The sequence below is a fragment of the Aethalodelphis obliquidens genome, unplaced genomic scaffold, assembly GCF_003676395.1.
Source record: "Aethalodelphis obliquidens isolate GAN/ISIS:26980383/991018 unplaced genomic scaffold, ASM367639v1 scaffold7, whole genome shotgun sequence".
NCBI classification, from domain to species: Eukaryota; Metazoa; Chordata; class Mammalia; order Artiodactyla; family Delphinidae; genus Aethalodelphis; species Aethalodelphis obliquidens.
The window spans coordinates 2,223,725-2,245,025 of NW_020837951.1; the positions used below are offsets into that span (position 1 = coordinate 2,223,725).

General features: G+C 59.3%; 1 protein-coding gene across 1 annotated transcript in view; it reads right to left on the reverse strand.

The window, feature by feature from the left end:
* Nucleotides 1–21,301, reverse strand: part of SARDH (sarcosine dehydrogenase) — a 61,376-nt gene that overhangs the window by 29,738 nt on the left and 10,337 nt on the right. The window contains exons 6-12 of the mRNA XM_027104322.1: nucleotides 18,662–18,766; nucleotides 17,381–17,510; nucleotides 13,476–13,562; nucleotides 13,062–13,152; nucleotides 8,824–8,965; nucleotides 6,192–6,275; nucleotides 4,231–4,344 (exon numbers count right to left, since the gene is read on the reverse strand). Of these exons, the coding sequence (XP_026960123.1) occupies nucleotides 4,231–4,344; nucleotides 6,192–6,275; nucleotides 8,824–8,965; nucleotides 13,062–13,152; nucleotides 13,476–13,562; nucleotides 17,381–17,510; nucleotides 18,662–18,766 (753 nt within the window). The remainder of the gene's footprint in view (nucleotides 1–4,230; nucleotides 4,345–6,191; nucleotides 6,276–8,823; nucleotides 8,966–13,061; nucleotides 13,153–13,475; nucleotides 13,563–17,380; nucleotides 17,511–18,661; nucleotides 18,767–21,301) is intronic.

A 21,301-nucleotide genomic window follows, 5' to 3' on the forward strand; every position in this document is an offset into this window, starting at 1 on the left:
GAAAAAGTATCTGACAAAATCCAACACTTGTTCATTATAAAAACTCCAAGTAAACTAGGGCTAAAAGGGAAATTCCTCAACCTGATAAAGGGCATGAACAAAATCCCACAGCTGACATACTTAATGGTGAGAGACTAAATGTCCCACGCTAAGATCAGGAACAAGACAGGGCTGTCCACTCTGCTACTTCTACTCAACACTGTACTGGAGGTCCCGGCCAGAGCAATTAGGCAAGAAAAAATAAAAGGCATCCAGACTGGAAAAGGGGAAGTAAAACCATGTCTATTTGCAGCTGATGTGATCTTACATCAGAAAATCCTAAGGAACCCACTGAAAAACTATTACACCTAATAAAATAGTTCAAGAAGGCTGCAGGATATAGGGTCAATATACAACAAATAAAAAATTTTTGTATTTCTATATGCTAGCCATGAACAATCGATGAAATTAAGAAAATAATTCTATTTACATCATCAAAAAGAATTTTTAAATGCTTACACATAAATTTAACAAAAGAAGCGCAAACTTGTACTTAAAAACTAGAAAATATCTTTGAAAGAAATTAAAGACCTAAATAAATGGAAAGACCTCTCATGTTTACGAAATGAAGACTCATTATTGCTAAGATGACTGTACCCCCCAAATCAATCTACCGATTAGAGAGTCTACCGAAATCTCGGCTGGCTTCTTGGCGGAAGCTGACAAACGGATTCTAACATTCACACAGAAATGCAAGGCACCCAGAATATTCAAAACAGTCTTGAAAAAGGAGAACAAAGCTAGAGGATTCACACTTCCTCATTTCGAAACTTACTACAAAGCGAATGTACTCAAGACGGCGTGGTATAGCATAAGGATAGAAATACAGATCAATGGAATAGAATTGAGAGTCCAGAAATAAACCCTGACGTTTATGGTCAGTTGAGTTTTCACAAGGATGCCAAGGCAATTCGATCGGGAAAAGAATAATCTTCAACAAATGGTGCCGGAACACCCGAATAGCCGCCTGCAAAAGCGCGAAGTTGGACCCCTTCCTCACGCCACACACAAAGCTTCATCAGAATGAACCACAGACCTAAGTACGAGACCTAAAACTATACGATTCTGAGAAGAAAACAGAAGAGTAACTCGTTGTGACCTGGGTTAGGAAACGCCTTCTTAAATATGACACTAAAAACGCAAGGGACAAAAGAAAAACTACATAAGCTGTACTTCATCGAAATTAAGAACTTTCGTGCTGCCAATGATATCATTAAAAAAGTGAAGGGCTTCCCTGGTGGCGCAGTGGTTGAGAGTCCGCCTGCCGATGCAGGGGACGGGGGTTCGTGCCCCGGTCCGGGAAGATCCCACATGCCGCGGAGCAGCTAGGCCCGTGAGCCATGGCCGCTGAGCCTGCGCATCCGGAGCCTGTGCTCCGCAACGGGAGGGGCCACAACAGTGAGAGGCCCGCGTACCGCGCAAAAACAAACAAACAAACAAACAAAAAAGTGAAAAGACAACCCACAGAAGGGGATAAAATGTCTACAAATCATAAATCTGAGAAGGGACTTGTAGCCAGAATGTACGGAGAATTCTTATAACTCAATAAAAAGACAAATAGCTCAATTTAAAACTGAGCAAAGTATCTGGATAGACATTTCTCCCAAGAAGATATACAAATGGCTTAATCTGCACATGAAAAGATGTTCCACGCCAGCATCATTAGGGAAATGCAACTCAGATCTTTGAGATACCACTTCCCACCCATGCGGATGGCTGGCGTCAAAAAGAGAACTACACGTGCTCACGAGGATGGAGAACCGAGAACCTCGTCCGCCGCGGGCGGAGGTGTGAAACAGTGCAGCCACTTTGGAAAAGCCTTCGCAGATCTTCAAAACACGAAACGTGGAGCTACCACATGGCCCGGCAATCCCACTCCCAGATATTTACCCGTGAGAAATGAAAACATCTGTCTAAAAACTTGCACGCACATTTTCAGAGCAGCATTATTCATAATAGCCCGAAAGTCGAACCACGCAAATGTCCATCAACAGATGAATGGATAAAGAAAAAGGAGTGTATCCATGTAATGGAATATTGTTCAGAATAAGAAGTCATGAAGTACTGACGACTTCCTAAAACATGGATGGTCCTTGAAGACATTATGCCAGTCACAGAAGACCATTGTACGAGGCCATTACGTGAAACGTCCAGATGAGGTAAAGCTACGCAGACAGGAAGTAGATTAGTGGCTGCCAGAAGGTGGGGATGCGGTGAGAAAATGGGCTAATGGGGATAGGGTTTCCCTGGGGGGGAGATAAAAAGGTTCTAAAATTAGATTGCAGTGATGGTTGCAGAACCCTCTGAAAATACTAAAAGCATTGTACACTTTAAGTGGCTGGGTGGTATGGTATGTGAATATATCTCATTAAAGTTGTTTTTTTTTAAAAACAAAAAACAAAAAAAACCAAGGCGACATCTCTCATTATTTCCCTCCATACGGTACGCAAACGCTTGGCTCCAGTCTCAAGGTTTTCTGCTGTCCATCTGTTTCTTCTGCTTGGTCTTCCCTTGCAATGTCAGTCCATCTTTGCCCTAAACCCCTCACCCCATCGCTGAGCAGATGTGCCAATCCCACTGCTTTTACGGGAAAAAAAAAAAATTATAACAGGAAAGCTGCCACTTAGGGAGCATTTAGGGTGTGTGAGGGGCCCACGCCATCTCCTCCCACCCCATGTGGTACAGACACCGCTGCCTGGGAGCAACTGTGATTAGCAGCCTCACAGCCGGGTGCCCTCCGAGGCCCAGGGGCAGTACGTGGGCCACTCAAGTTTACACAGGTGGAAACGATGAGCTGTTCATCACCTGGGTCTGTCTAGTAGTGCCCCGACCCCGAGAAGCCACTGTGCACATCTCTCCCCGCTCTGCGTTCAGTGATGCCACGTGGGTGGGTGGGAGGGAGCGGACGGTGAGGGCATTTATACAGGGGAAACTGGCCAGCGCCGGGGATCAGGCTTCCCCCCAGGACAGTTGGTTGTTACCCGGCACCCCATGGGGTCTGCACAGCTTCTGAGCCCCAGAGGCTGCAGTTCACCCCTCTCCAGGCACCACTACTCTTTATGGAGCTCCCTTCGCCCATCAGCCATGTGGTACCTTCGCTTACACTGCTGGGGCTGCAGATCAAACCCCAGAACAGCTTCCCGGGCTGACTCTCGTCTAGCCAGGCTGGGGACGTTGCCAAGGCTGAGAACAAGTGCACGTTTCATGCTCTGGGACTGTCGAGGTGCCTTTGCGCGGGTGGGATGCAGCCGCGAAGCCAAGTTGGCATCCCCTCCCAGCGCCCACATCCTCAAGGGCCTGAACATCCCGCAGGCCTTGGAAGCCACCGTGCGGAGGTGCCAGACGGGTCCCCGTTTGCTCCCCGGAGAGGCAGCCCCAGGGACTCCTGGGCTTTCAGACGCACATGCCTCCCCTTCCATTTCAGAAGCCGCCTCCTCCAATGCCTTTACTAGAGCAAACTTTGGAGGAAAGCGTGCTTCCTCCCCTTCAGGACCGGGTGCAGAACTAGTCACGATAAAGATGCGGGCCTGTTCAGAATGTATTAAGAGTTTCCAGGCAGCAACAGCAGAGCTTTGCTTCTAAGCAGGGGGCCCCACGTGACTGCAGGGGTCCCACGCCCACGAAGCTTCCCAGGCCACCCATCCCTGGGGACCCCCAGGCTGAGGCCTTGGCCCCCTCTCAAACAGATACCGAAGGGACTTCGCTCCCTCCCCAGTCGGCCACGTGCACGGGGACACAGCACGTTCTGCTGGGTAACAAAACAGCTGGGCGGCTCAGAGGGGGAGCTGGCATAGTCTCTTCTGCAGAAGCTGCCTGTGAGAACTTCCCTGTGTGACGTAGACTCAGAGGGACTCACCTCAACCCCAACAGAAATGAGGAGTCGGGAACGGAAGGAAGGAGCCAGGAGCCGCCAGGAGCGACCTGAGAATCGGAGCAGCTCCGAGAGGCTCAGAGAGGTGAAGCCCTGGCCCGAGGCCACACAGCCAGACCCAGGCCTGGCTCCAGCCCCACTCCTTGAGCAGACCTCACCGCTGCCAAAGTCTTGGTACAGACGGGAGGGGAGGGCAGAGAACATCACCGATTCCTCCACGAAACTGAGTCGGCCAAAAACGGGGGTGGGGATAGCTGGCAGAGAGGGCAAGCCCACGGGGACGCCCGCCTTTCTATCCCATCAGGGATGGGGCGTCCTACCACGTCGTGGTGGGGAGGGAAGTCGAAGGTGTACTCCTGGCCCAGCAGCCTGCCGTAGAGGTAGTCCTCGTGCGCCCGCTGCCTGTAGGCCCCGTAGTAGTCGTAAGGGAGCACCTGGGGCAGAAGAGGGGTCGTCACCGGTCCCGCCCCCTCCTCCCCCCTCCACGCACAGCATGGCCCGGTGCCCGCGGCCTGGCCAGCCCTGAGCCGGGTCCTGCAGAAACAAAGGTCCACAGGGCAGAGCTGGTCCTGCCCTCTCCGAGCCCCGCTCTCGAGGGGCAACGCGCTGTGGACGAGGCCGGGGTGGAGGCGGGGCTCAGGCATGCCCTCCACGTTGCACAGGTGACACCATAATCTCCATGGCGGTGGGAGCGCTGGGGCCCCGGAGGGTGGAGAACGAACGGGGTGTGCTCGGGTAGGGAGGACGGCGAGGGACGGGGCTGAACGGGAAACAGGCGGGTTGACTGGGACCTCGGGGGCCACGCCAGGGCTTCCGATTCAGCGCCAAGGCACTGGGATAAGGCCCAGGGATCAGCTTGCGGAAGGAGAGGGAGGGGGAGTCGGGGCTGGGGTGGCCGCAGCGGTGGCTCCAGGTGCTGTTGCCATGGTGATCCGGGACCAGGTCCTGCTCGGGGCCAAGCCCTGCGCAAAGGGCCTCGCGCTTCCGGGAAGGGAGACCCTCTCTACAGATGAGGAAACCGAGGCGCCGAGAGACTGGAACTTGCCTCAGGTCACAGGCGAGTCCTGAGCGCACGGCGTGGGCCCCAGAGGCTGGCCCCTCAGCCACCACTTGCCTTGGCTTCTCCTGCACTCGGTCAGCCGCTCTCAGGGAGGCCCAGGACCCAACACCTGCACCTGGTCCTGTTCCTGCGGATGGGGCCCCTCCTCCTCCCCCAGCCCTCCCTCCTAACATCCCAGCCCGCCGTAGCCTGGCCAGGGGTCAGGGGTTTGGGGACGTCTCGTCACCCAGTGCCCTGGACTCCCAGGATGGCTCCCGGGTGGGGACTGCACAGCCTGCCCATCTCGGGACCAGGGGTATGTCACCGATTCCTGCTCTGGTCTCATCGCCTTGCCCGCGGATTCCGGGGAGAGGGGTTTCCAGGGCGGACCAGGCTGGCTGCAGTGGGCTCTGCAGAGACCTGCTCAAGGAGGGGTCTCCCTAGGCCCCTCCTCTCTGCTGACCCCAGAGAAGCAGAGGCAGAAGCCATCAGGAACTCTGGCCTCCATCCACCTCACCTAACATGCCCTGGAACTTGCCTTGGCACATAGCTGCCACGGAGATGGGAGATGGGTCGCACTGGAAGGGGACTGGAGAAACATAGCAACGGGAAAGGGGGTTTAATTTGTACAAATCTGGGTCAAATACTATCCCCCTCAGATCACATCACCTGCTCCAGAGACCCCAGGCCGAGGGGCTCACAAGCAGGACGGTTTTGACTCTTCTCTGAGGACCCGGGTCCCTGAGAGGCACTGGGTGGGGGCTGGGCAGCCCCCAGGAGGGCACCCAGAGGCCAGGACGCTGTGAAGTACCAACTTACGAGCTAACACACAGAATGCATAATTTTGGCTAAATCCTCCTACTAACATTCACAGTTGCCGTTGCCAAAGATATATGAACCAAATTACGAGAAGACGCTCTGATTCCTCCCGTAAACCTGGGAGCCTCGTGTGCAGCCTCCCTTCTGTGGAACACCAGCTCTCCTGGCCCCTGGCCCATTTGGGCCGTGGAAGGCCGGGCACCGTGGGCGGTGAGGGATGCCTGTGGGGACATCCCACGACCTCAGGTGGCCCGGCCAGGGCTCGGCTTCTCCAAAGGCCAGGTGACGCACCCGCCCCACGGCACTAAGGACAGGGAGACACACAGCCACCTCCGGTGGGGAGGACGTAGGCGGGACGGTGGGCAGGGGCCGGGCGCAGGCCGGGCTGGGGGCATGGCCGCTGGGTGCCGGGGAGCCACTCACCGGAGCCGCGCCGTGGGGACTGAACCATCCCGGCCTCTCCCAGCCGTGCCGCTCCTGGAACACACAGCCTCGTGCGAGGAGTTCCTGGTTGTGGAGGGAGAAGAGGCCCACTCAGGCCTGGCCAGACGCACAGAGAAGGGCAGGGAGGGGAGAATCCACCACCCGGCACTGCAGCAGGCAGCGGGCAAAGAGGTCCCGGTACTCGGAACCAGGACCCAAGCCCAGGCTCTGATTCCAACTGTGCGGCCCTCCCAGCACCCACACTGCCCGCCTCAAGAATCCCCCATCTGCAGAATTACCTTCTCTTATGGACCGAACAGCACCCCCAAATTCCTATGCTGAAGCCCTAACCCCCAGTGTGACTGTATTTGGAGACGGGGCCTGTGAGGAAGGAATTAGGGTGAAATGAGGCCCTAAGGGTGGGGTCCGAAGCCTTATGAGGAGAGGAGAAGCCACCAGGGCTGTCCCTCTGCCAGGAGCAGACACAGTGGGAAGGCGGCCGCCCTCACCAGGAACCGGTCAGCGGACACCTGGATCCTGACCGCCCAGCCTCCAGGACTGTGAGAGATGAATTCGAGCCCCCCAGCCTGTGGTGTCTGCTACGGCAGCCCGAGCGGTCTGGGACACCCAGTGACCCAGCGATGCCACAGCTAAGTGTACACCCAGGAGAAATGACACCAGGGATGCAAACAAGCCCGTGCACACCTGCGTTCACAACCACCCAGAGGTGGGGACAGCCCAGGTGCCCATCAACGGACGAATGGATGGCCAGTGTGGTCCACCCGTACGATGCGATGTTATTCAGCCTGACAAAGGAAGAACATTCTGACACCTGTTACATCGTAGATGAACCTCAGGAGCAAGGTAAGGAAAAGCAGCCCAGTCACCAAGGGCCACACAGGGTACGATTCCATTTATGCGAAAAGACCAGAACAGGCACATCCAGAGAGACAGAAAGTATAGATCAGTAGTTTTTCTAGGCTGGGGGGTGGGGGCGACATGGGGAGCTATTGCTTAATGGGTACGAGGTTTCCTCTTGCAGTGACAAAAACATTCTGGAACTGGATAGCGGTGATGGTTACGCAGCTCCGTGAATGTACTTAACCCCCTGCGCTGTACACTTCAGAGTGGTTAAAGTGGCAAGCTGTATGCTGTGTGCACTTTACCACAACCAGAAATTACAGCAGACACAATAAAGTAATGTGGTGGCAGATTCCTTTGAAAATAAATTTAGCCTGGGGGGAAAAAAGAATCTCCGCTCTAAGGTTTGGAAGGGCCCTGTGCCTGGGGCCAACCCAGCCCAGCGCCCAGGAGGAGTGGGCTTCGGAAGCTGAGCGTGGCCGGGACCGATGGGCGCCAGAGGCCAAGGCGGCCTGAGTCTCCCCCTCCCCGTGGGCCACCACCTCGAGGGGGAGGGCGCTCCAGGTCACATGCCAACTGGTGACCCCCGGATGCGTCCTCCCTGGACGTCCAAGGGGGTGGCAGCCAAGGACACAAAACCCACTCCCCTCCAGTGAGCGTGGGGACCCCTCCACCAGAGATGCATCACCCTTCCTGGGAGGGAAAATGGAGAGCAGGCTCCTCTATTGAACAAAACACACGCCAACCGTCAACGGCTGGGAAGTGTCACCAGGAGGGTGCTGACGAGGAAGTGAAGTGTGGGTGAAGGCAGATTCCTCCCCGGGGGCAGGGCTGCTGCACCCGCCAAGCCCCCTCCGGGCAGAACTGTGCACATGTGAGCCACGTGTCTGAGCCCATCTTCCACCCGAGAGTCATCGAGCAAGCCCTGCGCTCCTTGGGAGACTGCTGCGCTGCGGGGACGGTGCAGGCCCGGGGACAGGCTGGGGGAACCCGAGCCCACGTGGGGCCCAAGATTCCCAGCTGGCCCTCTAGGCCAGGCTGGAGGACAGGGCAGCCCGGGAGCCAAGGATGTCTCTGTCCTGGGGAGGTGCCGTGGGCACCAGCTCCCTCTGGGGTCCAGGCGCTGGAGCCCCAGATGAAGGAGGCTTCTTCTGCTTAAATGTTACCTGCTCACTGCGCCCTGCCCACCTGCCTCCCGCCCCAGCCATCCAGTCAACAAACATTCCCTGAGCACCTACCCAGAGTCAGGCTCTGCGCTCAGAGTGACTGGGGCCCAGCCCCCGTTGCCAGGGTCCTCGTAGACATGGGGGCAAGGAAGGGGGGATGGAGATGGACTTGGGGTTGGGGGGGGTAATGGGAGCACAGGGAAGGCACCTGGGTTGTCAGGGGCCTGGGAGAGTGCCCAGGGGTAGGCCCCAGGAAAGGCCACCTGACGATGGGTTTCATCATATAAGTAGAAGCTTGCCGGGGAGGAAAGACATCCCAAGCAGGCCCCACAAGCAGGAGCACGTCTTCTTAGCACGCCACTGCCTGGTCCTGCCCTCCTGATGGGCGACTGCACACACCTGCCGGTGCACCTGGCCCTCACGACCCCCCACTGTGCTCCAGGCACATTCCCTCGGTAAGTGCCCAGGGAGCGAAGGAGCCAACACCTGCCCTGCAGCTGGGGGCGGGGGGGCGCTGCATGCACTCTGTCACCCCACACCTGGGGCTCCCTGAGAGCGCCGGCAGCCGGCACAGAGCAGGCACTGCGGGGGGGTGGGGGTGGCACCTCGTGCAGGGGGTCCGTCCTCATGTTGCGTCCAGCCAGGGGCTCGTCGTGGGGGAAGACGACCGAGTAATTCTTGGAGTAGGACTCGTGGCTGCGCTCTCGAATCCAGCGGCCGTGGTCCGTGAGCGAGTGATGGAAGCGCCTGTCGTGGATGGAGTGGCCCGTCACTGCCTTGGGGACCCTTGTCCCCTCCACGGGAGTCCTCCCTATGGCTCAGGCCTCAGGGGGGCTCCTGGCTCTCCGTTCTCCCACTGAGGGGCCTTGGGCAGCCCGCAAATCTCGGGGAGCTCAGCGTCCTCGCCTGCAGCCCCCTACAGCTGACGGGCGCAGGGAGTGGACACCGCAGGCTCAGGGCCTCAGGCTGGGGAAGTGCGTGGGGTGAGCCGTGCTCCTTGCCCCCGACCTGGGCCCCAGGCCGGACAGGCCCCGATGATCTCGTGAAAGTTAACGTGAGCGATCTTCGGAGTTTAGGGTCAGCAGATGTGATGCCCCTTTCCCCTCAGTGCCCCTCAGCGGAGGCAAGGGGTGAAGGTGACGGCCTCTCAGGTCAGACCCCCAGGAGGCGCAGAAGAGTGGGAGAAGTCCCAGCTGTGTTGGGGGCACTGCTCCCAGGGATGGTGTGGCCGCGATCCCTGCACGTTTGTCCCCTGGCAGCTGGGGGGACACCAGGTGCAGCCACTCTACCCACGGTGGTGTCCAACTCCGCCCGCGGATCCCACGCGATCTCCTGCTGAGCTGAGAGGCCCCTTCCCCAGCCTTCACGAAGGGAGGACAGCCAGGGCCAACCAGCAGCCCTGCCGTCTGGTTCCCAGCGTGGCCACAGTTGCTGGGCTGCGTTACACGCTGCGCCCTGCAGCCCCTCCCAGGAACAGCCCACCTCTCAGGCGCCCAGCTCACTGCGGCCCCCGCCTGCCCACTCCTTCACTCCCCGCCTGTTGGCATCTCACGTGTCCTGTGGGGCCCCCTCCCCCCGGCTGTGTCCCCATCGGTGCTGCTGTCCTCAGGGGCCTGGCCTGAGCCTCGGCAGGGCTCCCAGCTGCTCTGACCTGCGCAGGGGCAGGGGCTGCCGATGTGGGAATTAGCACGACAGATACTATTCGTAGCGATTGCCGTCGTGTAAGGAGCCCTTTTCCAGGGCAGGCCCAGGGCTGAGGGCCACCTGCAAGAACCCCTCGTGCGGTCCTCAGAGCGGCCTCAGGTGTGGGGCTCCTGGTTTGACTCATTCCACACGACAGGAACCTGCTGCACTGAGCCAGGAGCTTCCAGAAAGAAGGGGGGCCACGAAGAACCGCCAGGGGCCTGGGGAGGGGTCCCAGCGGCAGCACGTGGGGCTGCAGGAGCAGGCTGGCGAGGGGCTGAGCCAGGGCGGGAGGAGGCCAGGAGACTCACCCCCCTTGGCAGCAGGAGCCCAGTGGCTCCTGGGATGGGACGTGGTCACCCACCCAGCCTCGCTGAGAGTGGGGCTCCTGGGGGGCTCTCAAGGGGGGAGGTGGAGCCTCAGTTGTCCTCTCAGACCCCCTGGGTGGCAGGGACCAGGGAGGGGGATGGGCCTGAGGCAGGGCTGGGTGATCCCTGCACAGGCACATCCGGCCCCTCTAGACAGGCCCCCACCAGCCCCTCTGCTCGCCCCTGTGCACACCTGTGGGTGTCAGGGGCGGGGGCACTCAGCTCAGCCCAAGCACGACAGGGGTCAGCAGCGGAAGGACCACTCCCCATGGTCCACAAGGACCCGGCTGCCGTTTTCCACCTGCATACAAGCGGGCAGAGGGGCCTGCAGCCGGGGTCCGGCGTCCAGCCACCCTCCTGACATAACAAAGAGCGAATTCTCCTTCCCTGGTTGCCAGGACCCCAAGAGCTTTCTTTAAAAACAACGGCCCGTGCTCTGGGCCCCACCTATGCCAGGCCCTGGGGGCGGCGACGCATCCCTACCATGAGCCTCAAATGCACTCCACTGAGAGGGTGGATCACTGTTCCCATTTCACAGATGGGGAAACCAAGGTCAGGGAGGAGGAAGAACTGGCTAATTGGTAGGGGGCCGGGACAGCTGAGAACCTGTTTGGGTGTCCAAAGGGGGTGCCTCTGCCACCATCCGTGAGGCAGCTGCTGTGGCCTGGAGGGCACCTGGTGCCAGGCCAGCCCCGGGAGCCTCACATGCAGGCCAGGGTCCAAACACGCCCTGGACCCGGCCCTGGGCCCCGATCGCCTCCTCAGGCACCTCTTCCCGAGCCCGTCCTCCAGCGTGTAAGACGAGGAGGTGACATGGGTCAGAGCTCTGCTCTGACCTGAGGGTCTAAGCAGGGGCACAAGGCTGGCGCTCCCTCGTCCGGGTTTTTTGGTGACTCCCTGACACAGTGCCCTCGTTTCCTGGCTCTGCCTCTCTTGTGGCGCCTGGGTCTCCATGCCCCGCTCAGGCCAGGGAAGCAGGACATCCCATCAGTGCTGAGAGGCCCCGGGTGCCGGTGCCACAGCTGGTCCGGTGGTGGCATGTGAGTGGGGATGGGGGCGGAGGGGTGGGTGCTGGGTGGACACGGACGCCCCACATCAGTGACCGCTCAGGCCCGATGCCATGAGCCGGTCATCTCCTGGGTGCATTGCCCGGGCCAGAAAGGCGGGTGGCCCAGATCACAGCCCCGACCCCTACCCACTGGGCCCCAGCACACAGGGGCTCCCTCCCTGGGCCCTCTGCCTTCCAACCTGTGACGCAGGCCCCAGCCAGGCCGGGGCAGAGGCAGGAGCTCTGCCTTCCACCCACAAACCCGCCCACAAGACGCTGCCTCTAATGTCACACTTGTGAGAAGAGGCGGCTGAGGAGGGAGGCTCAGACCCATGCCAGGGGCCTCCACCAGCCCCGGAGGTGAGAGGTCGCTCGGCGAGGTCGAGGATACGCCCTGGTCCGTCCGATTCCAGTGCTGAGGCCTCACCCCGCGAGAGAAGCCAGACGGCAGACAGCCCTGCAGGGCTGGAGCTGGGTCCCTGCCCACTGGCTCGCACGCGGGGTGACTTCAGACACGATGCCTCTTGCGACGGCGCCTCTGTTTCGCTGTTTGTAGTGGGAGGGGCTCGGACTGGCCCATCCCTGAGGCCCCGTGCAGCTTTATCATTTCTGGAACATTCCTCTCTTGGGAGAGCACGTGGGCACAGACCCAGACAGACTCCAAGGTGGCGCCAGAGCGGACCACGCTGTGCCAGGCGCCATGGAGGGGGCGGCAGTGTTGGGGGGACCTCAGGGTATGTCTGTCTGTCTCTGTGGGGGCCAGACATCCCCCCCAGTGGACGCGAGGTCCCCAGCGGGCCAGGCAGGGACGAGGTGAGCAGAGGAGCTGGGGTGCGCTGAGCTGAACCAGCAGCTCCTCCAGCCCTGCCACGTCCAGCCCTGCTGGGCAGCTGGGATCTCCCCAGTCACAGCGGAGGGGGCCGAACACCCACAGAGGCCCCTCCAAGCCGCTGCCTCGACTGCCACCTGCAGGGCTCGGGGCGCAGAACTGCCGCCTGGGGGCCAGACCCCAGCCCCACCGATTGCCACCTCCGGACCCTGCCTGGGGGCACCCGCATCCCTGTCCCGACTCACAGAGGTCAGTGGGACGCCTCCCAACTCCGATATCAGTGCCCCCTGGGCTCAGCTCAGCTTTGTTTAGTGTTTCCGTGTGCAGACCTGATGCCGAGCGTTTTACCTACACAAACACGCTCACTGCTGCCGGCGACATTGACAGCATATGCATCACACCCCAGGTTACAGAGAGGAAAGTGCTCGGCACAGGGTCTGACTGATTCCAGACACCCCGTGAGTGACGGATGGATGCAGCTGACATGTCGCTCAGGGCTGCCTGTCTCCCAGACCTGCACATGTCCTAACAATGACCACCAATTCAGCCCCATTTCCTGGGCAGCCTGTGCAGTCCCTCCTGCTCCCCGGGCCTCAGTCTCCCGATCTGCAAAGTGGGATGATAAGATCCCACTGCTGATCCCAGAGCTGTCAGGCGGGTCAGGCAGGACACTGGGACAAGAGGTCCTGGAAACTGTAGAGGGCAGTGGATCTGCCAAACCCAGGCACCCTGCAGCACCGCCCCCGCTGGCAGGCTTCTTCCCTTTCTTCCCTTACTGCCACCTCTTCCAAGAAGCCCTCTGGATTTCAGGGAAGGCTCCTTTCCAAATAGCCCTGGATATTCACCCCACCCCACCCCACCCCACCCCACCCTAGGGCAGCCGCCTCCTGCCCGCGGGTCCCAGCGGGCCCTTGCCTGATGTCGTAGCTGTGCATGTCCTTCTCCGGGCGCCCGTGGATGATCCAGTGGGCCAGCTCCTGCCCACAGCCACCTCCCAGCATCATTCCTGGCAGGAGCGGAGCCGCAGGTCTGCGATCCACCCCCAGGGCCCTGCACCTCAGTTCCGTGCCCCTCCCACCTCTATGGGCAGCATCAGCCCCTAAGCCCTGGATCTCACACCTGGGGTGCCACACACCTCCTAACGGGACCTCACCCCCTCCCGGCAGGCTTGTCCCATCTCCACCCCTGTCAGGGCTGCAGTGCTGCCAGGCCCAGCACCCCAACCCGGGGTGGGGGGTGGGGCTCTGAGAACTGAAGGAAAGGCCCAGTTGGCTGTCTTCACTTGCAGGGATGCCAGGGAGTCGGGGACGCACTGCTGCCCACGCTTACCTGCACTGTTGAAGCCGCAGCCCAGGAAGAACCCACGGAGCTCGGGTGCCTCCCCCATCAGGGGCTTGTGGTCCGGTGTGAATGACTCTGAAAGGGAGGGGCAGGCCTGAAGCTCCCTCCCGGCCACATGCTCCTGGGTGGTGTCTCCCAAGAGGGCAGTAATTGAGGTGGGGGTGTGTAGGTGCCTCCTTCATCCAGACCCTCCCTATCCTCAAGACCCAGCTCAACGCTGCTTCCTCCAGGAAGCCTCCGTGATTGCTCCTGCCACATTCCCCTGAGTTCCTCAGCATTTACGACCTGAACTGGGTTCTGCCTTGGGGGGGTCCTGGTGTATCTCATGACTATCACCATTCTCCTGCTGGTGAGGGGCCGCTCCCTGAGCCCCCATCACTGCACGGGGCTCCCAGTCACTGTACCATCTTCCTGCTGTGTCACTGCAGGGCACTCTTGCCCACTGGACCACGAGTACCTTGAGGGCAGGGGCTGGGCTTTGCTCACTGTGTGCGGTGTCTCGAGGCCTAGCACAGGGCCCAGCAAACAGTAGGTACTTGATAAATGTTCACTGAGTGAATGAAGGATCGTAAGTTCTTTGGGAGAGGAGACCAAGTCTCTCGCTTCTGTCTGCTGCCAGCGTGCCGAGAGCAGAGGCCAGGACTGGAGGGCATAATGATGAAGAGCTGGACTTTGCAGCCACCGTCCTGGGTTCAAACCCTGCTTTACCCCTTCCCAGCGTGTGACCTTGGCTCAGAGCCGCCTTGATTTCCTCGTCTGTAAAATCCGGGTCAGGGTATTTACTTCACGGGGCTGTGAGTTAGTCGGTCTGCAAATATTTGCAGCCCACCTGTTTGTGCCCAGAACTCAGCCACGGGAGGTGGCTCCGCACAAGACCAGCCCCACCCCTCGGGGAGCCGACGGGAGAGTGAGAGGGACAGAGAGTAAATGGGTAAATAAGGGGAACAGGGAATGCCTGGGGAGAAAACACAGGGGGACTCTGGGCCTGGAGTGCCCAGAGGGCTGGCCGCTCCTAACCGCCCCCTGGCGCCATCATAACCCCGGGTCACAGAGGAGGACGCTGCACAGCAAGGAGCTGGGGCCGCTGGTCAGGGCTGCCTGGCTCCCAGCCGGGCCCTCAGCCGCCGTGTGCACTGGTCACAAGCGCTGTCTTTCTCCCTGCTGGTGACCGGCGACCCCGGTCTCCGATCTTCAGCGTCTGAGCTGAAGGAGGCCACCAGCCCTGGGAAGCTGGGGAGCCTCCCAGACAGCCACAGGGAGGGTGGAAGAAGCGGGGCGGAGAGGAGGGCGGGGCCTAGGGTGAGTCCCTGGAGGCCACGGTGACACTGGTGAGCCTCCGGGGGAGGCGTCAGGAGGGGCGACAGCCCTGTGAGGAAGCGTCAGGGGCCTCTCTGGGGACTGTGCGGAGGCCGGGCTGCAAGGGGCAGGCTGGGGACGGGGTGGGGGGCGGGGGGGGGGAAGGGGGGGGGGGGGCGCAGGGGGCGGCTCCCGCGACAGTGATGGGAGGATGCAGTTATGTTCGGGGATGACCCGGTGAGCACTTCGGGAGTGTTGTAAATGTTTCCACAACGTTCTGAGCAGCCTTACAGAAAGCCAGCAGGAGGGAAGTTTGGGGGTCAAGGTCGCCTGGGTGTTTAACAAATGACTCGAGAGGAGGCAGGATGCACGGGACAGGGGCCCCCACCTTGGCTCTGACCTCCCGACCTTGGAACGAGAGGTCTCCCCGCCCCCAGCTTCCCCGAAGTCAAGGGGGCCTGGGACTTCCCTGTTCTGCTCCGGAGGCCGAGGGTCGTTGACCGGCCTGTCCTCCCTGGTGAGAAGTGCTGATGTCCCCACGGAACCTCCCTCGCAGCTGGGAAACCAGACTCCACATGCACCTCCCCCCGAGTAGGGCTTCCTGGGGCCCATGACCCCCAGTCCAATTAAAGCGAGAATGCTCCCCGTGCCCCTGGGATTGCTTTGGGCCTGGGTTTCTCACTGCCAGCCCCACGCCGCCCCGGGAAGCTGCGGGGCAGTGAGCCCTCGGCTCTCACACCGCACCCTGTGCCCCAAGACCCTGGGCTTGGCCGGGGGACCCCAGCTGCCTCTCCCCGGAAAGCTGTCCTCTCACCAAAGGCTCTTTCATGAGCTGAACAGATTAAAGCAGTCGGGGCTGGCGGCTGTGCAGACACCGTGTGTGCCAGAACCAGGAAGCCTGGACTCCCCGTCAGTCCACAGGCTGGTGTCGGGACCCCTCCCCTCCCCCGGCCTGGCCTGCCCCTCACGCCCTGCTCGGCCTGTAGGAAAGGCTTTGACGGCCGGCCTGGGCCTTGCCCTGCAACCTAATGTGTGGCTTCCTCGCCTCACTCCGCCCGTCACCCATTTCACAGATGCGGACACCGAGGTTCAAGGAACTCAGAGCCTCAGACACAAAGTTTCCTCTTTGGGCAACTGTACCTTTCGGAACCTCTCTCCACCCCTAAGTAGGCACATCCTACCCGTTTCTTGCCTTTCTTGAGGATGAAAGCGATCCCATCCGTGCAGGAAGGAGGGGGTATGCCCACGTGTTTCTGCTGGAACCAGCCTGGGGTGGCGTGTCTCGCCCGCCCGGAACCCTGGCCTCGCAGCCCCCCACGGCACCCTCTGGGTGGCCCACCCTGCTCGCACCACCCCTGTACCTCCTGCCCTCAGCCCCGCAGCTGAAACGTCTGGGCCCCAGGGCCAGCTTGGGCCCCTCTATGCCCAGAGGCCACTGTCTGCCAGGACCCCAGGCCAGCAGCCTCACCCCTGCACCCCAGTGCCGTCACACGGGAACGTGCTGCCCCCCTGTCCCGAGCCCACCCGCCTTGGGTTCCAGCTTCGGGAGCTCCGCCCAGCCTCCCACACAGGCTCCCCCGCTGCGCTCCCCACGTGCCCGGGCACGAGGCAGGCGCTCAGCCGTCAGAAGGAGCTGGGCGGATGCTGTGCGAGCTCCCCCACACCACATCCCCGCTGACGTTGTCCCGGGCTTGAATCTTATTCTAGAACCTTCTCCATCTGCACACAGCCTTTGAGACGCTCAGCGTGCCTGGGCCTCCCCCACCCTGGGGTCCCTGAGCTCCCTGGGCAACCCCAGGATTGCCCTCTCTCAGGCTCCGTCGTCGAGCGGTCATCTCTCCGTGCTGAGCTGTGAGTGACCCGTGCTGGGACAAGTCACATCAGTTTGAATGTCCAAAGTCTAGCCTGGCCGGAAGGCCCTAAACAATAAACTAGTGGCCTTGGCCAAACGTGTCAGTGCTGGGGGTCCGAGTCCACCCCACCTGGTGTTCGATCCCCGTGGGCACCGACCGGCCAGGCAGGGTCAGGGGCTGCACCGTGCATACCCAAGGGGGGCACTGGAAGCTGAGCCACTCTGTTCTCCCCCTTTCCCTCCAGCTTCCTGCAGCTCAGCTTTCCCGGGGGCCAGAGGGGAGGCACCGGCTTGGGCCTTTCCATGCTGTGTGGGCGTGTGGCCCTGCTGGCCTGCCTGCCGAGGGCAGAGGGCAAAGGGGGCGAGGCTGACCTGGAATGGGGGTCTGCAGACCTGTGAGGACGGCATCAGGGAGGAGCTTGGCCCTGCTCTCCATGCTCAGCCTCACCAGGCGCTGGGAGGGCGCCCATCCCACCTTACGGATGAAAACACCAAGTTCCAGGGAAAAGTCAAGCAGGGATTGAGCCCGGCGGGACCTCAGGAGGGACTCACGCGGGCGTGGACGGGAGGAAGCCTGGCCGCGTGCCCGTGGGCGGACTTCTGCCCTCACCGAGCTCACGTCCTTTGCCTGCAGAGAAGAGCGAGCGCAGCACCCGAGGCCCAGGACGGAGGGACGGCCGGCGCGCGCCCGGCGCAGGCCAGCCTCAGGGGGCAGCCCCCCGCCGGCTCCAGGCCCCCCACTCACCTGGGCCGCAGACTGTGGACTTAATCCCCGTTTTCTCCAGCACGGGGACCCGGTTGACGGCACCTTCAATGTGCTGGGTGAACACATCCCAGTCCAGGTCGAAGAGGCCAAAGGCAAACTTGTCCGACACCTGGGGAGGCGGGCCGGGAACTGCCCTGTGACAGCGCCCCACGGGAGCGAGAGCCAGGCAGGGCCTGGCAGGGCCTGGCCAGCCTCTCCATTAGGTGGTGACAGCGCTGGGCTGGTCCCGCAGTGTGTCTCCCCTCCCCGACCCCTCAGCGGCCCGTCTGCGCCCCCTTCCCGCCCTGCCCCAGGCCCGCCTGCTCTGCCCGGTCTCCCTGCCTCCCGCCCTCCTTCACCCCATTCACCTAAGTCAGATCGGCCCTACGTGAGCGGACCCTGCCCACGTCTGCCACCAACCCACAGCCACGCTGACCTTCCTTCGGGTCTTCGGGAAAAGCAAGCCTGATCTGACCTCAGGGCCTTCACCTCCACCTGGGGCAGCTCCTCCCCCGCCTTCTGTCTGCAGGGCTCTCTGCTGACGTCAGCTCCTCAGGGAGCCCTGCCCGACCACCGTCCGAAGGACATCCTTCCACGCCAGTCTCGCTAGGCTTATCCTCAACCTGCTAACTTCACTCGGGGCACAGACCATCCCAAATCGCATTACTTCTTTGCTTACTTACTGTGTGTCTCCCCACCAGAATAGAGGCCTCTGGGGACAGGGACTCTTATCTTGGTCTCCCTCTCCCCAGAGTTAAACAGTATCTGGCTGAAAGGACTCATCTTGTTGTTCAATTTGTAGACTAAATGCAGGAGTACGGGAGCTGGGGTGGTCCGTACATGCTCGAGGGGGCTGGGGGGTGCTGAGGGGGCCGCTGGCCCTGCATGAACCCCAGGAGCTGCCGGCAGAGCAGCCCAGGCTGGAGGGAGATACAGCCGCAACCACGGGGGGTGGGGGAGGGCATGGGATTGTTTGTTGATGGACAGAGGGCTTCAATGCTTTCATAATCTTCTAAAGTCATTATTTCACACTTTGCAGCCTCTGATGATTGATGTTTTGAGGCAAGCCCTCCACCTGCCCCGAGTCTGGATCTGCCTGTGTGCCAGGTTCTTCAGGGGTTGGAAAAAATGGGTTTGACCTTGACCTTGTGGGATGGGGGACCTGCCACTCCTCAGGTAAGCCCCCAGGGTCGGGGGAGCTCTGGGGGGACAGTCTCCGGAAGAAGGCTCCTCCACGCTGAGATGCAGCCCCAACCCCTCCCTCGAGCCCTGGTGTCTCACCTCCTCCCAGAAGATGGGGTTGGTCTCGTAGCCGCCCACGGACAAGGCGTCCCCTTGGAGGCGGAGGTAGATGGAGGCGTCGTGGTCGCGGACGTTGGGCATGTTCTGCAAGGTGGAGCACAGAGGCCTCGGGGTCAGGGTCACAGACCCAAGCTGGGCCCACGGTGCCACCTCCTCGTTGTAGGACCCTGAGGACAGGGTGGACCTGGGGCCTCTGCGTCACACAGTGGACAAACCACCCCACTGAAACCCCATAAGATAGCAGCAAAGATGGAAGGGCGGAGGGAGGGAAGAGAAAAGGGTAACCCACGGAACACAGCAGACGGGGGATCTCAGCCAACACCGGAGGTGCAGAGTGGATGGGGGAGGGCCAGCGCCTTAGCTCAGGGCTGGGAGAGGGGAGTCAGTTTGCCAGCCTCTGTCCAGTCCCCTCCAATCTGCAAAGGCCGAGCCTAGGGCAACCCCAGGTCCCTCTGCAGGGGGCGGTGGGCCGAGTGTGTACGTGTGCATGCACGCATGTGTGTGAGTGTGCATGTGTGTGTGAGTGTGAGAGAGAGTATGTGCGTGGACGTGAACAGGAAGTTGGACTAGGGTCTCTTCAAAGCAATTGGACCCAGATCCCTTCCATCCCCGCTGCGTGCAGCCCAGGGCCTGGCCCTACCCTGCAGGGGCCCTGAGGTCTGTCTCTGGAGAAATGGGTCCCCAGGGGCTCCAGGCTCCGGGGAGGTGAGAAGCCGGCTGCCATCCCCCCTCGACAACAGACTGGAGAGTCTTCTGTGGAGACACTGAGTGGTCTGGGGAAGACTCCAGACGCTGACATGGAGGTCCCTCACCAAAGAGAAGGGCATTCAACAGAAGGACTGGATAAGGCCAAGGACATCTTCCAGATATTAGGCTAAAACAGATTAAGGCATGGAAATCAGGAAAGGGACAAAAATAAGAAAATTAGAAATTCAATCCTGAAAGTCCAATGTCCACCTTGCATGGGTTCCAGGAAGAGAAAACAGAGAAAATGGAGTAGAAGGAAAGTCAAAGCAAAAATCCAAGATGATTTCTCCGACTGAAAATCATGAATCTCAGTATTGAAGGGCCCACAAGTGCCCACCAAGCCCTGTGACTGGACCAGGCCTGCACCAAGGCCACATCAGGATGGAACATCCGGTGAACGGGTGGGTCCTAAACAAAGAAACAGCATTCCTGGAGGCTGAAGACCTGGAACAAAGTCCTCAAAATTCTGAAAGATGATTTTAAATACAGAATTCTCGACCCAGTCAATTCGTCAAACGACTGTAAGAAAGAATAAAGATTTTCTTCAGACATTCACGGACACAAAAACGTTTACTTTCCAAGTACCCTTCTCAGTAAGTGGCCAGAGACCATATGCCACGGATCCGGAGAGCAGCAGATCCAAACAGAAGATGGGTGAGGAAGGTCCCAGGGTAACAGCCGGTCAGAGGCTGATGGAGAAGATAAGAAGGCAGCAGGAGGAGTCCTTCAGGGGAGGGGAATGGGACTTACAGACTTTATGGGATTTCTCTGCCATGTATGAGTATGCAGAAAATATTACTGATATGGACTTCCCTGGTGGCGCAGTGGTTGAGAGTCCGCCTGCCGATGCAGGGGACACGGGTTCGTGCCCCGGTCCGGGAGGCTCCCACATGCCGTGGAGCGGCTGGGCCCGTGAGCCATGGCCGCTGAGCCTGTGCGTCCGGAGCCTGTGCTCCGCAACGGGAGAGACCACAACGGTGACAGGCCTGAGTACCGCAAAAAAAAAAAAAAGAAAAAACCCGAAAATATTACTGATAGGTGTTTGACAGATCTGTTGAGATGTTTGGGGGAAAATTGTGACAGTGATGAATACAGATGCAAATATCCTTGACAAAATACTAGGAAACTGAATCCAGCAACATAGAAAAAGGATTACATACCATGACCAAATGGGATTTATCCTGGGAATGCAAGGTTGGTTTAACTTCTGAAAATCTGTGTAATATACCATTATCAATAAAGGACAAAATCCACTAATTACTTCAATAGATGCAAAAAAAGCATTTGACAGATAAAACACTTTCATGATAAAAACATCCAATGTCTAGGAATAGAAGGGAACTTCCTGATAAAGAATATCTGAGAAACACCCACAGCAAATGCCTACTTATTTGCAGTCTTTCCTCTAAGACCAGGCCAAGAGAAGGAGGTCCACTGTCGCCACTGCCATTCAACATTGTACAGGAGGTCCTGGCCAGGGCAGGAATCAGGCAAGAAAGAGTAATTAAAGGCAACCAGAGGGAAAAAAAGTGAAACTATCTCTAGGTGCAGATGACATGATCTTACATAGAGAAAATCCTAACGACCCCACTAAAAACTATTATAACTTATAAAATAGTTCAACAAGGTTGCAGGATACAAGGTCAATATACAACAAGCAGACAAAACCCACTGTATTTCTATATACCAGCAGTGAACAATCAAAAATGAAATTAGGAAAATAAAAAAATTAGGAAAATAATTCAATTTACGATATCGAAAATAATAAAATGCTTACAAATAAGTTTAACAAAAGAAGTGCGAAACTTGTACTCTAAAAACTAGAAGATGCCTTTGAAAGAAATTAAAGAAGATGTAAATAATGGAAAGACC